The sequence below is a fragment of the Haliaeetus albicilla genome, chromosome 20 (genome assembly GCF_947461875.1).
Source record: "Haliaeetus albicilla chromosome 20, bHalAlb1.1, whole genome shotgun sequence".
Lineage (NCBI taxonomy): Eukaryota > Metazoa > Chordata > Aves > Accipitriformes > Accipitridae > Haliaeetus > Haliaeetus albicilla.
In genome coordinates, this window is record NC_091502.1 from 7,104,864 (window position 1) to 7,118,786 (window position 13,923).

General features: G+C 37.7%; 1 protein-coding gene across 4 annotated transcripts in view; it reads right to left on the reverse strand.

The window, feature by feature from the left end:
* The window catches only part of SGCG (sarcoglycan gamma), a 162,662-nt gene that overhangs the window by 28,602 nt on the left and 120,137 nt on the right, over window positions 1-13,923 (reverse strand). For all 4 annotated transcript variants that reach the window (XM_069808152.1, XM_069808151.1, XM_069808153.1 and 1 more), the window contains one exon: window positions 8,134-8,253. In XM_069808152.1, coding sequence (XP_069664253.1) covers window positions 8,134-8,253 — 120 coding nt within the window. The remainder of the gene's footprint in view (window positions 1-8,133; window positions 8,254-13,923) is intronic.

Here is a 13,923-nt window from a genome sequence, read left to right on the forward strand (position 1 = left end):
AGGAAAGAATTCTGGGCTGTAGAAAGCCCTAAGTCAGGGCTTTGGAATCCATCTAGAGAAACAAACTCTTAGGACCCCTTTTGAGCTGCAGGCTGGTGAATATGCACGCATGCATATGCATGCTTATTTAAATATTATCATAGTTAACATATTAAATGCAAATATACGTGTAAACGAAAGAAAACTGGGGGTTTTGTCTTCTGCCTGAAAGACTTGATGAGATTGGGATGAAAAAGTGAAAGTACAGGTAGAATCAGGCAGAGGGAAGGAAAGACAAAGGGAAATGGATGATTAGAAAGTATGGTGTAGATGGTATAGATGTATTAGTATTAGATGTGGTATAAAGAGAAAAAGATAATAAAAATCAGTGGGGGCAACCACAGAGAACTTGGTAAAAGAAAAAAAAGGTGAAATCAAGAGATACAATTAAAAATGAATACATTGCAGAGCCAGCTGATAGGAAGACCATCACTTCATGAGGGCTGGGGGCAAGGTCTCAGGATGTCCTAAGAATGCATGGAATGTGCTGCTTTTTGAGAAGAGCTCTAGCTGAAATCATGATTCCTTAGAATGAAATCTCCTTAGCTTTGATGGAAGAGAAGTGCACAAAATATAAGAATTACCATACTAAATCACTTCACCACTTCAAGGAAGCATGGATTTCTAAGCTTCTATTTAAATTTTATTGTTGATATCCTCATCATCAATTTAAGGAAATGATTCTTTCTGGGATCTGCTAACTGGAATGAATATAACACTGGAAAATATAAAATTCATTAATTCAGGCAGGACTTTAACCCTTCTGCATTAGCATTAAGATTATTTTGCAAGATAAAACCTAGTGTCTGGCCGGACATACTTAATTATTCGCCTGTTCTTGTATTTTTGCTGGTGGGTGTTACAAGGTGGCAACCTTACACATTGGAGATGATGAAAAAAACCCAACAAACTTAAGGAATTAAATAAGTCTGTCAGAAAATGCTGATTTGGTACAACTAAGATATTTTGCAGGGATATGCTGATCTGTCAAAACTTCTGACTTAGTTTGCTTGCCAGCTAGAGGTGGCAATGCATTCAAGTTTTCCTTGAGGGACTGCCTCAAATATGATCCTTCTGATACTGTGGTCCTTTGAGAATATATCATGATTCCTCACTGTCCTCTATTCCGCTATGTCCTACCTGACAATTCTTAGCAAAGCAAGCATTTCACTCTTTTCTTCACTCTTGGATTATAGTGAATGGGTTGTAATTTCAGTGAAATATATACTGTCACAACACTACCTGTGCTAACAAAAGACTTTTCTTGTCAGTAACTTCGAATGATCTCCAAACACATGATTTCTCAGGGGAGATGATAGCTTCATCTTAATGTCTCCCAACTGTAGTTCTGGGAAGTCTTTAGGTATGTCTACATTAGGAGGTAATGTGACCTGAAAGGTGTGGATTTATATAGTGATATACTTGGTGCTAAAGATCTGCTGCTCATACTATAAAGATTTAGGGGATTTTACTTTGGACCAACTCGAGTCTCATCCTGTGGACTTAAAACAAATTTGCAATTTTGATGAAGTAAATGCATTTTTGGAGCCCACTTCTCAGTTCGGTTTCATCCAAAAGGAATCCACGGTATTTGCTTCCTCATTCCTCCATGGTATAAACCAGTGGGACGTGAGAACTGTCAGAACCATCAGACCTGCAGCAAAAGTGCAGTCCTGACTGAACAAAATGCTGTTATGGATGCACATTTTGGCTTCATGACTGTGGAAGGCATTTTTTAATTTCCTTTATTTTCCCCTTCTTTTTTCTTACTCATCCATGCATCTCCTATACCAACATACCTTCTATGGTGTGCTCTTCCACTTGAGTGTGGTTTGGAATCCACTTCCTTTTCTGTTAGACAGCTAATTTTCAGCCATTTTCAGTACCAGCTTAGCTGCAGTGTCGTAGGATAAGGTACAATGAAGATACGATACGCGTGAACTCCCATTCTTAAGATAAGCTGCATAGTTTCTTGTAATACCAATTGTATGAAACTGCATAGTTTGAAATTTCCTGCCTTGCCACACTGCTGCATATCCTTACATATGATGGCCACGGTGGCAGAATTTGACCTTGTGCCAATTTCTTGATCTAAATAATAGTCTCACATAGTGAGGATCTTGGTGCAGTTTCTGGATACAAGATTCACTTCCATCTTGTTTTAAGGTCTATAGGAAAAGCTGAGTGTTCGATAACACTCCTGTTCTGCAGAGAAAGACTTACCAATTATCACCTGGCTTCTTCCAGTTGCGCGAAGAAGACCTCATCTGCTTATTCCCAATCAGGTGGTCTGCAGCATACAACCACCACAACGTTGCCCATGTTGACCTGCACCTCTAATCCTGACCCATAAGCTCTCGGCTGGCTCCTCATCCATCCCAAGGCTGAGCACCCTGCATTCCTGCTGCTCTTGCACATAAAGGGCAACTCCCCCCTCACCTTTCCAGCCTGTCCTTCTTGAAGTGAAGGCTTCCAGTGAAGTATTTTGAGTGGCACATTTGTAAAGCACCTTAACTCTTTGCATGTTATAGTGTGTCGTTACTGTAGATACAGTCCTCAGATTGAAAGCACTGAAATGGCCAGTCCCTACTGGAGCAGCTCCATGGAACCTAATGGTATGACACTGGTTTACTGCTATTAAAAATCTAGTCTTATGTTTCCATTTTTATAAATTTTCCTGCTATGTCCCTGTGTAAAAACCCCATTTTTTATTTAGTCCACTTGCTATAAACCATATAGTTTCAATTATTAGAAAGATTAGGGAAGGAAATAATCACTTTCATTAATATTTTGCAAAAGTAACATTAATGGCTCCTTACAGACTCATGAAATGGCATATCTAGCCATCAGAGTAATAATCAGAGTAATGAAAGGTAAGTGGAGCCTTGTACTTTAACTACATGAACACAGTTTATTATCTGCTACTGCTGATATACAAAATAATATATATACAATATATACAAAATAATAAATAATGACTTCAGAAGATGTGTCTCTAAAACTCAACTGGTGAGTTTTGTCTCCGCATTAGACATCACCACTGTGGGCAGTCTCTGAAGAGCTCTACTCTGTGCTCTGCCTGATTTTCATATAATTCCTCTGTCATCTGTAGAAATCCATACAATCACTACAGCACCTTTTACAGAGAAGTTCATATTTGGTGATATAAAAATGAATAGTGCTTGTTTGCATTTGAGATGTAGCTTGATAAGGTTATAAAAGAAATGATATGACCTACTTGTCTGTCTATGAAAGGGATGTGAGCTGATAAATCATGACCATATATGCACAGAGAGATGTCAGAAAGAGGAGCCTGGCAAAATTCATTAGAGGACGAGGGAGAACATCTATATATACAAAGAGAGATTTGTGAGGCCTGAGTGCAGTCATGGTTGCTGAAGCCTTGTTCGAAATAAAGCAGATCCTTGTTTTAGGGATCTACTCCTGTCTCTTGGTCCAGGATGGCAAGTCTCTTGGTCCAAGCACCACTGTGGCTCAAAAACAAGGCAGAGAGTGCAGAGAGACCAAACTCCCCAGAGAAGCCCAGTTGTATTGCTAGTTCTCAGCCCATGCAATCCAAGAGCATTGGAGTCAGTGCTAAACCCCAGCGATTACATAATTTTAATTTAAAAAAATCTTTCTGAATGCCTTTATAAAACAGCATTGTCATTGGAGCACTCCCTCCTCACTGGAGGAAACTGAAGCCCACGCTTAGCAGTGAACAACTCTGGGGATCTCACCCTCTCCTCTTTTTGAAGGTGAACCATGAAAGAGGATGAAATGAGACAGCATGTAGCCAGGGGCAGAGCTTCACTTTGCTGGCAGACATCAAAAGTGTTTGTTCCCAGCTGTTCCCTCATGTTGGGCACTTAACATTTTGTATGGCATTGAAGAGTACTGTCCTGGGAGGTGGGACTGCAGGACTGAAGTCTCCTGGGCCAAGGAGGGAATTCAGCCCAGGTCTCCCACTTCCTAAAACGGACACCCTGCTCTTAAAGAGAAGTCAGTGTCGGTCTCTTTTCCCAAGTAACAAGTGATAGGACAAGAGGAAACGGCCTCAAGTTGCGCCAGGGGAGGTTTAGATTGGATATTAGGAAATATTTATTCACCAAATGGGTTGTCAAACGCTGGAACAGGCTGCCCAGGGAAGTGGTGGAGTCACCATCCCTGGAGGTATTTAAAAGACGTGTAGATGTGGTGCTTAGGGACATGGTTTAGTGGTGGACTTGGCAGTGTTAGGTTTATGGTTGGACTCGATGATCTTAAAGGTCTTTTCCAACCTAAATGATTCTATGATTCTATAAAGACAGGTAAGTGGTAACAGAGATAGTATCACTTGCATGGAAATAGGGGCTAATGGAAGAAAGCCAACAGGAAACGTCAGGGTTAACGCTCTAGCGAGAGGGGGGTTAGTGGTGGTGTAAGAGGGAATAAAAAGGCTCATTTGCATATTCTAGAGCTGTCACCTCAAAGCAAGAGTAAAAGCTTGCCTTCCTGGGAGAAAAATTTCTTCATCAAACAGCATTAAGTTTGAACAGTATGACACTAAAAGAAAATACCCTCAGGGCAATTTTTTTTTTTAAATGGCCCTAAACTGATTTCTTGTCTTCATTACGTACTTTATCTTTTAAACTGTAAAGAAATAACATTAATTATGATATGAATATTACTATATTTACTATTTTATACACCATTGTTTATGAATATAATGTAATTTAATCCTAGAATACACAAGATCAAGATATTAATTTTCTTACTGAGAGGACTGAAGTCAGCAAGGTTCATTAACACCCCCCCCAACCCTATCAAGCAAGGACTATCTGCCTCTTCAAAGTCTAACAGAATGTTTATTCATACCCTCATATTGTCTCCTGCTTAACTTACCTTCTGAGCAGAAGCGTTTAAATTAAACAGACATCTTCACATTGCACTTCAGCGTTAGCTACTCAAACTGAAAACCCTTCCACAGAACAGAGCACTAGAAAATCACCAACAATACTCAGCAAATACTTCAAGAGATTATGAAACACAAGCAAGCAGAAGGACAAGTAGTAAACTGGAGAAAGGTTGATACAATGTGCTTGTACATAAAGATATCAATCCCCTCTGCCCTACCAGCTTTTTTTCAAAAAGAGTGGAGGGTAAAGCAACTGCATTCTATTAGTTTCTTACCTGCTTATCACCAAAATATTATCCGATACAACAGTTATGATGTATAAATTGTAATTTGTACTTGTTAAGAAGTTTTTCTGTGTAGTAGTTGAGACCATTTTGTATCTGCTGAATGCTAATTATTTTTCTATTGTATATAATTTTATTTACTTGAGCCTATTTTCTCCCTTCTATGGACAGCCTTCTAGTTGGCAAGTTTGCAGGGCAGGCAAGGGAGTGAAAAACAAGACTCCTGTGGCCATGGACTCTAGCCATTTGTGCAGGAGGATTCTGTTTGCAGCCAGTGCTGTGACTTCACTCCTGTCACGACAATATTGTTAGTTATAAAGCAACTGGCACTTTGCCAGCCAACACGCTGTTACAAGGTGGGTTTCACTGTCACCAATGACAACCCTACCAGAACAAAATGCTGATGTTTGATACCTCTGCAGCAGCATAATAAGCGTTTGCAAAAGATGCAGGTTATTACTGAAATAGTATTAAAGAGTACGTAACTGGAGTACATCCTCTTTCAAGTAGCATTAATTGTCATGAAGGGTTAAGCTGAGCTTCAGTTTCATACACTTAAATTTAAGTGTCTGTGACGTAGGTGTCACAGATGAGCTAGAGGCAGAATTTAGTTGCCTGACCTACTATGCCTAGTACCTACTGCCATCTAAAATACCCTTGTACATCCTGCTTGGCCTCCAGCTGCCACGATCAAAGGAAGTGTCTCCTGTAGATAAAGCGATACCATGTGGTGTCTCACATACCCCGAGGTGCTTCAAACACTGCTGGATGCTTATGTTTTAGCATCTGAACTCAGCCACTACATTCAAGGAAGATGGGCGAGCCATCGAGCTCATCCTAAAGTAGACAACTGCATTTGGTCGGCAGAAGATCTCCCCACATGCCAGGTCTAGGTGTCTCCTTCACGCTCTGGGCTGCATTGACTGTGTTGACTGGAGGTTCAATTCAGTTGTCTCAACATGGGCATCTAGACCTGGCTGTGATGCTGTGGGGTATCTGAGACACTTCGCTGATCATAGTCTTCCCCAGGCTTTTGCTCTTCTCAGGAGAACAGAGAGTCTGCTGCTATTTTGTTCTACCACATAGGCCAGAAAATGCCTGACTGAAATAGTATGAGGTTAAACACACCAAATTGTTGGAAAATGACAGTTCCTGAGGTGTTGGGTTGGATTAGCTTACTCTTAGACTTTTCCTGAAATACCATAAATCACAGACATTTGCTCTCTGCTGTAGTATATTTTAGTTGAAATCCATCAGGTTTTCTTACTAATTGTTACTGAGCTTTTCATAATTCACATAAATAAGGAGAAGCAAAATCAAATCGTTCACTATATTGTACATAAAAAAATGCAAAATGTTCTTTGTGTATTTTAAGAGGTAGTCTGTTTCTTATAGTATGAACTTTTGAAAATTTATTTCACATTGATCTTGTTCTCTAAAATGCTTAAAAAATTATCTCAGTATGCAAAGTATTACTAATTTATCCTTCATGCTAATAGTATCATTTAAATCACAATTTTAACAAATTAATTTGAAGCAAAGTAAGCATGAATCTCTGCTCACTTATATTAATTTTACACTGAAATAACCTCACTGACTTTAATGGATTTGCTTTTGAATTGTACTACAGTGTAAAACAGAAACAGGCAATGTGTCTTTCTACAATATCTGCTAAAGTAAACAATTATCCTTGCAGTGTAAAGATTAATATTGGACGAGTCAGAATACATGTTTTAGCATAACAATTTCAACTCATATATGAATGATTTTTACTTACTTTGAGCAGAGATAGACCTTTTCCAAATCAGTTAACAATTATGCAGTTTTTCATATCTTTGTTAAACATGCTTTTCTATTAAAGTTTAGCATCCCTTGGGCAAACAATAATTATTTGATATGGTTTCCTGGTTAAACAAAGTTGTAATTTCAATTAGGTTAAAAAGTAAAAAACTTAAGATAAGACCCTCAGGCATAAACAAAATTTATTAGCACATTTATTATAACTTAACTTTGGCTTTGAAACACTAATTGTATAGTTACTACCACATTTGTAGTCTTGCACAGTGAAATAATATGAATATATTCATTAAAAATAAGACCTCAAGATTTCAGAGGGCCAATAATTACCAAAAGTTAAACATGATAGTTGCAATCAGGTTAAAAATATTAAAAATGTAATTGAAAACAAGTTACAAGATAATTTCAGTATTTTCTTTGATGGACTCTTCTGCTTAAAGAGAAATCACACCTTGATGTATCTCTTTTAATGCACCCTTACACCTGGAAAATGAAGGTTGACTTTATCAGGTCATATGAAAGGAAATAGGTTTTCACGTGATAACTTTTGACATCTTATTTTGTAAATGAGTACTTTGGTGATTTGCAGAAATAGCCTAAGACAAACTTGTCTTTTGACAGGTGACATTTGAAATATACTACATATACCATTATGTGACATAAGTGCTACACACAGAGCAGAAATACAGTCGCTTTCACTTTGATAGATAAAACCATATAAAAACATCAGAGAGAGTCTAAAAAGTTTTCACAAATAAAACTCAATACAACTCAAACTGGAATATCTAGACTTTTTTCAGCCTCAGTCAACAGTGTGCACTGGAAACATTAAGTAATTAAAAAAAAAAATGCACCATTACAGTTTCAATCACCATTGGCTTTAAAATAAAATACACACATGCAGACATATATACATATTTATGTATACATATTATTTTGCTGTTAAAAGTTCTTACTGATTATTTATTGGAAAAGGTCAGAATATCTTCAGATTTCTATTTCCTAATGAGGTAAAACCAGAAATTGTGTTCACACGCAATGACATATTTAAAAATGCCATTTTTATCGTGCTTTTTTTGTGGCTATGGTTTGGGCATTTCTTAAACTGTTACAAACCTGTGACTCGAAGTTTATCTGTGCCAATTACAACCTCGTTTTCATCCACTGTAAAAAGTGGCTTGCCATCCTTTGAGTTGATCTGAAATTGCTGACCGTGGAATTCTACCATTTTAGGACCTGCAAAGCACAGTAGAATAATGGAATAATTACATCAGCTTTCTTCAACTTTCTATATAAATTGCTAATAATTTGAGTTGTGGTCTTAATAATTTAGTAACTCATTTAAGTACATTAAGGATCATGAAGCACCCAGATATTCTGAGGATAGTGACCCTGTAAGTACTGAAATTGGCTAAGTCTGTTTACATGATCTAATTTGTTGTTCAAAACTGTGCCTGGAGTCATGCTTTCAAGTTGGGTTTCCAGGGAATTCAAGAAATCCCTCACAAATTGATCAAGACAAACATTTATGTTCTTGGTGTTGAAACTGCTAAGATTCTTTGATCAGTGTGAGTCTATCATTTTTTATTTTTTTTTGAAACACAGAAACTAATTATCAAAGACTTTGCGGCATCATCCCTTTTGATTAGGGAGGCTCAAATGCTTTAAAATTACAAAAACCCCATGCAAGATAAGAGAAGGAGCCTCAGCTCTTCATAACAAATGCCAGTTTAGCTCCACATATCTAACAAATGTTACCTTAGAAGAGTTACAAAAAGCTATAAGAGTATTTGCAATTGGATCTGGCACTCCAAAAATTAAATTAATTGTGTGCAAGAGAGTTTTTACATATTACCAGATCCTAAAATCAGTAAAACATCCTGTTCTACAGTATTGGCTTGGTAAGTGGATATAAATCAAACCCTTAATATTCCCCTTTCTAACACTTGATCAATTAAAAATTCACATCACATAAGTTTGAATGTCTATTTGATAGAGTCATCATTTAAATCTATGTTCAGAATTAAAATTACAGAGAATGGTAAAAGCAGTTAAGACTCCTTTTTAGCAATTTTTAATAAAGGTAATTCACAGACTATCCATGGGACCAAGAGGCACTGAGCTGCTTGCTTCCCAGTAAGACCCTGTCTTACCATGCCTACTCCCATAAATGTTAAATATATTCCAAGAAGTAATTATCAAAAGAAATAGGAATTTTTTTTTTTTGTTAGATCTTATGTTAAAATGGCATTAGATGATGGATGATTGATACTGCTAAGAAATACATTCAGGTATTTCCTAAAATCTGCATGGTAGCTGATGCAAGAGATGCATACCATAAGGTTCTATACAAATTGCTTATTGCTTTACTCAGCAGATGCAAAGTATTGCTTTTAATTGCCCAGCAAGCACGGAAAGGGTTATAGAAGCCGTAATGTCCTAAACTAGGGCAACAATTTTAAAGCATAAAACCTTATATTGATTCTACTTGAAAATGGTCAGGATAGAGGGCTGAGCTCTGCAGTACATTATACTCTGTTGGATATGTGCACCGAGGCACAGCCTTACGGATCTCAGTTTGGCTCTTCTCCAAAGCTCCTTCGAAGCACGTGATTTCATTTCTGAGAAGTGTATTGCAAAGAGTGAGCTCAGAAAATATGTTCATTCAGTGAAAAGGTGTTAAACACTCATTTTTTTTTTTTACAACTAAAGAAGCAGTTCTGGCTAAGTGAGACAAGGATGGATCCCTATCAATACTTTCCTAGAAAATCTTGATTAAGGTGTTTTATTGTTTCTGCCTAGCAGCAGTAATGAAACTGCCCATTTATGTAGCATAGGTAGATCCTTGTTTATTCAAACAAATCAAAGGCCTAAGTAAACTGGCTGTTATCAACTTTACTGGTGCTGCAGGGGACACTTCCTCATCCTTCCCACTCGTCCAACACCACGATTACAGTGCGCAGCACGAGTGTGGGAAGCACAAATCAAAGCCTCTGCTGTCTGACATGATACAGGTTGGGTGGTTCAGGCACACTGAGGGTACCACGTTTTTGCTGGAAGGGATTTAGGAGTGATTCTTGGTCTCTTTTGTTGAAGACGTTTTACACTGTATAGAAAATGAAGGTATTATTTGGAGCCTTTGTTTCCTCCACAGGAAGGGAACCCAAGCTTCCAGCTTCCAGTTTCAACATGCTGGCTGTAGGACTGCTGGAGAAAAGTTGTACTACCACCTTTTCTTCTCCTGATCTTGCTTATTGTTGGACCTCATTCTAAAAAGCATGCAATTAAAGTATCTGCTGGGTTAGACCCAGGAAATGAGATAAAAATGGGAATGCTTACTCCATAGGCTCTGACAAGATTACGTATTTTTCTTTTCAGTGCTGTCAATATTTTAGTAGGTCTGGCATGCTGGAAGCAAATATTTTTATATAGCTACAGAATATTTATTGATTAAAAGAATTAATACCTGAGTGAAGATCCTGAAGACTTACATTTTACGAATATGTACTTTAAAGTAGGTGGCCCAAGACCTTCCACAGATTCAATTCTAAGCTGTGAGTTTTTAATAGTGTGGGTAATCTTTAAAATACTAATTAGAAGTGCTAAGTGTATTTGAACTATGGTGCAAGCCTATAAACAATATGCAGCAATATCTCTAGGACTCAGAAATACATACTGTTAATTTAGATATAATTGTTAATTATTTACACATGATCACAGAAAAATACTTTAATGTGATGAAGATACTGTATGTTTAGAAGGAATGCTATCTACTGATTTCCTTGGTACAAAGGAAGTCATCTCTGAAAATAAATTGCTGTGCCTCAATAGTGGCAATTCTGCTCTTTCCTTCTCAGCACCTTGGCAGACACAGAAGTTTTCATTGATTATAAAGCATTAGAAGAAAAAATGGATTCGAAAGAACTGGAGGAGTGTGATTTGCACCAGGCCTAACTTGATCTCTTCTAGGACTACATTTATCTTCTCAATTTGCTGATTTGCTGAAGCTATTTTGCAAGCAATCTTGTCAAAGAAAGATTTTTCATGTTTCTCATAGTAAGAACAGGAAAGACCTCAAATAGCATGGATTGATTAATGTAATTTGTACATCTGCATATTGCCAGAAAATAGACAGTTTTTTATTAATTGGATTGTTATGGAATGTAGACTAATTCACAGAGAGATGTGACATGACAAAAGAAAAGAGTTATAAGATATATGAGCTGCCTTAACTGTTTGAATTTAGTGTGAATATATACACACTAAATAGCATTTACATACCTTGGACCAAATTCTGTTTTCTCTCACCTAACCAAAGTAAACAGGCATAGATAACAAATGCATGTTGTGCAGACTGACTTTCTCATCTGTCCTATCTAATGCAAATTTCAGGCATGATGTCCATACAGAACTTCATACCGATACAACTGGAGATGCAATACATACCAGTTTAATTAAACCGGTCCATGTATGCACTGACCCCATTCCAACAGTGACTGGAACAGAGCTGGAATTCAGCCTTTCCACTCCCAGCTAATTGTTTTTAACATTAGACCACATAGGCACATTCCTGGGCTCTCCTCTTTTCTTCCACTCAATTAATATCTGATTATTCCAGGCAAGGCAGAACACATTTAACATGAGAAATTAAGGGAGTCCTACCCTAAAAAAATAATGAGATAGGGGAAAACCAGAGAAAAATCTCCTTAGGTAGACAAGGAACAAGAGGCATAACTGGATTTGTAGGAAAGTGCCCATCCTGGCTGAGCAGTAAGTTTTAACCAGCTAATGAATACACCCATACCAATAAATTAGAGAAAGCCAAGGCAGAGGAGACACAAGCACTGCCAATTTCTGCTAATCTGAATAATTTCTGCTAATAGCACGCTCTTTGCCACCATCTCGACCTGCGCCCACATGCACCTCCCAGACAATGCCCCTGACCAGGGGCTGTTCCTTGCAGATGGGATGGATGAAGGTCTCCAGTTCTGGAGGGAAGTGTGTTTAGCTGAGAGTTGTGCCATGCCACGTGCCCCTGGGGCAGACTGTGGGTCCTGGCCTGGCTGGGTTACTAATGTAGATGTAGTCTATCCCTACTTGCTGAACACTTTCCTACTTTAGATGTTTCTGGTCACACTGAGTGACTCATTAAGGTGTTCAGTGATTTTTATTGCTTAAGAAAAGTTTGGTGCCTATTGCTGTTAACTTTTTTTCTGAGCAAGAGCTAGGAGAATTTAAACATTGCATTTAAGCATGTAGAGGGCAGTTAGGCAGATCTAAGACGGGTGCGTTGTGAACTACGCGCATTATATTTTAAAGCTAGACTTAACTAAGAAAAAGCTGCAAGCACTGAAAGCACTCACTGCACATTATGTACCTCCCAAAGGAGTCTTAACTGGTGGCTCTTTGAAACCACAACTCATGGCCTTGCCCATGCTGGGTTTGCATCCAGGCTTCTCTCCTGTTTGATCCTGGTCCTTGCACACTTGAATATATCTTTAACAAGAACTTTTAGGTCCATAGGTTTCTCAATACAAATGCCCCGGTAAAGTGGCACAAGGATTGTCCTATAGATAATCCTCATTATCAAAGAATGGTATGGATAATAACTGATGTATTTTAAATCTTTAGAGGGAATGCTAGGGTAAACGAAATTCAAGCATATGTTGTATTCACACTAGAGACGAGACATCTCAGTGTATGTGGAACAAATTCCAAAAAGCAATAATAGGCTTTTAAAGAAATGGGAATAAATTTATGTAACCAAAAGTAGCCATTAATTTCTCTTAGTTGTATTTCACAATACACATGCACTAGCTATACTGCAATAACACTAATTGTATTGTGATCCCAGTAAGATTAATTTTCAGCTCACATACAGCAGCCAAATTCAATATCTGAAACTTTAATCTCCTAATTCCTAAATGCATTTTGTTTACACCCTAGTATATTAACTACCTGTAAGTCAACTAATACTATGTAATCATACTTGTTGATAAAATCCTACAATTAAAAATGTAACATGACTGAATGATGGTTATAGAGAGCATTTGAACTGTTTTCCCATTTCTCCCAGAGGTGTCACAGGAATTCCCAGGTCAGTCAGTTATCCTTGCTAATCAGGCTGACCAATAATTGTCCATTGTTTCTTTACACTTCCTCCTTTAACATGTGCAGTTCTGCTATAGACCTCATATGTGATCATCACATCACATACCACTGGACACTGAGGATGCCACTTTAAGTGAAGAAAAATTATTCCAAAAACAATTGACCTATTGCCTGTAAAGGAGCACGCTGCTAAACAGTTTTCCTTTTTGTTTCTTTTCACTCATGGCTCCACTTGGGGTTTTCCAGGGAAGGAAGGCCTTTTTTTTCGTGAGTCCATTTCAGTCAAAAAGCATTTAAATAAATTCCCTTCTACTGCTACCCAACCTTTGAATTCCAGGCCAATACAAATGTAGAAGGACAAGACAGCAAAGAATCTTCTATCAAAAACAGGACCTGCCATAAAATACATATCCACAAATGCTTAACATCAATGAATTCGTAACATGTCAATTGGTAACACGTAGGCAGACTCTTCAAATCCAGTTAGTTCTGCCAAGTAATAAGCACTTTTAGTATGTCTTTAGATCTTTCAGAAGAAAAGGCTTTCCAACACTAAAGTAATTTATTTAATTTCAGATCTTTTCTTTTCTTACTCTGCTGTCCATCATTTCTGATAACCTATAGCTGTCGCCTACTCTGTGTGCTTCACTCTTCTCCTACCACCTAGAATCATTGAACTGTTGAATACAAGCCAAAATCCTGAGTGCTTTGGGGTATTGCTATGCAATTTCATTTTTTAGTTAATTTTTATTAAATTAAAGCCCCTTACTTAAAATAAGATCTCATTAAAAGTGT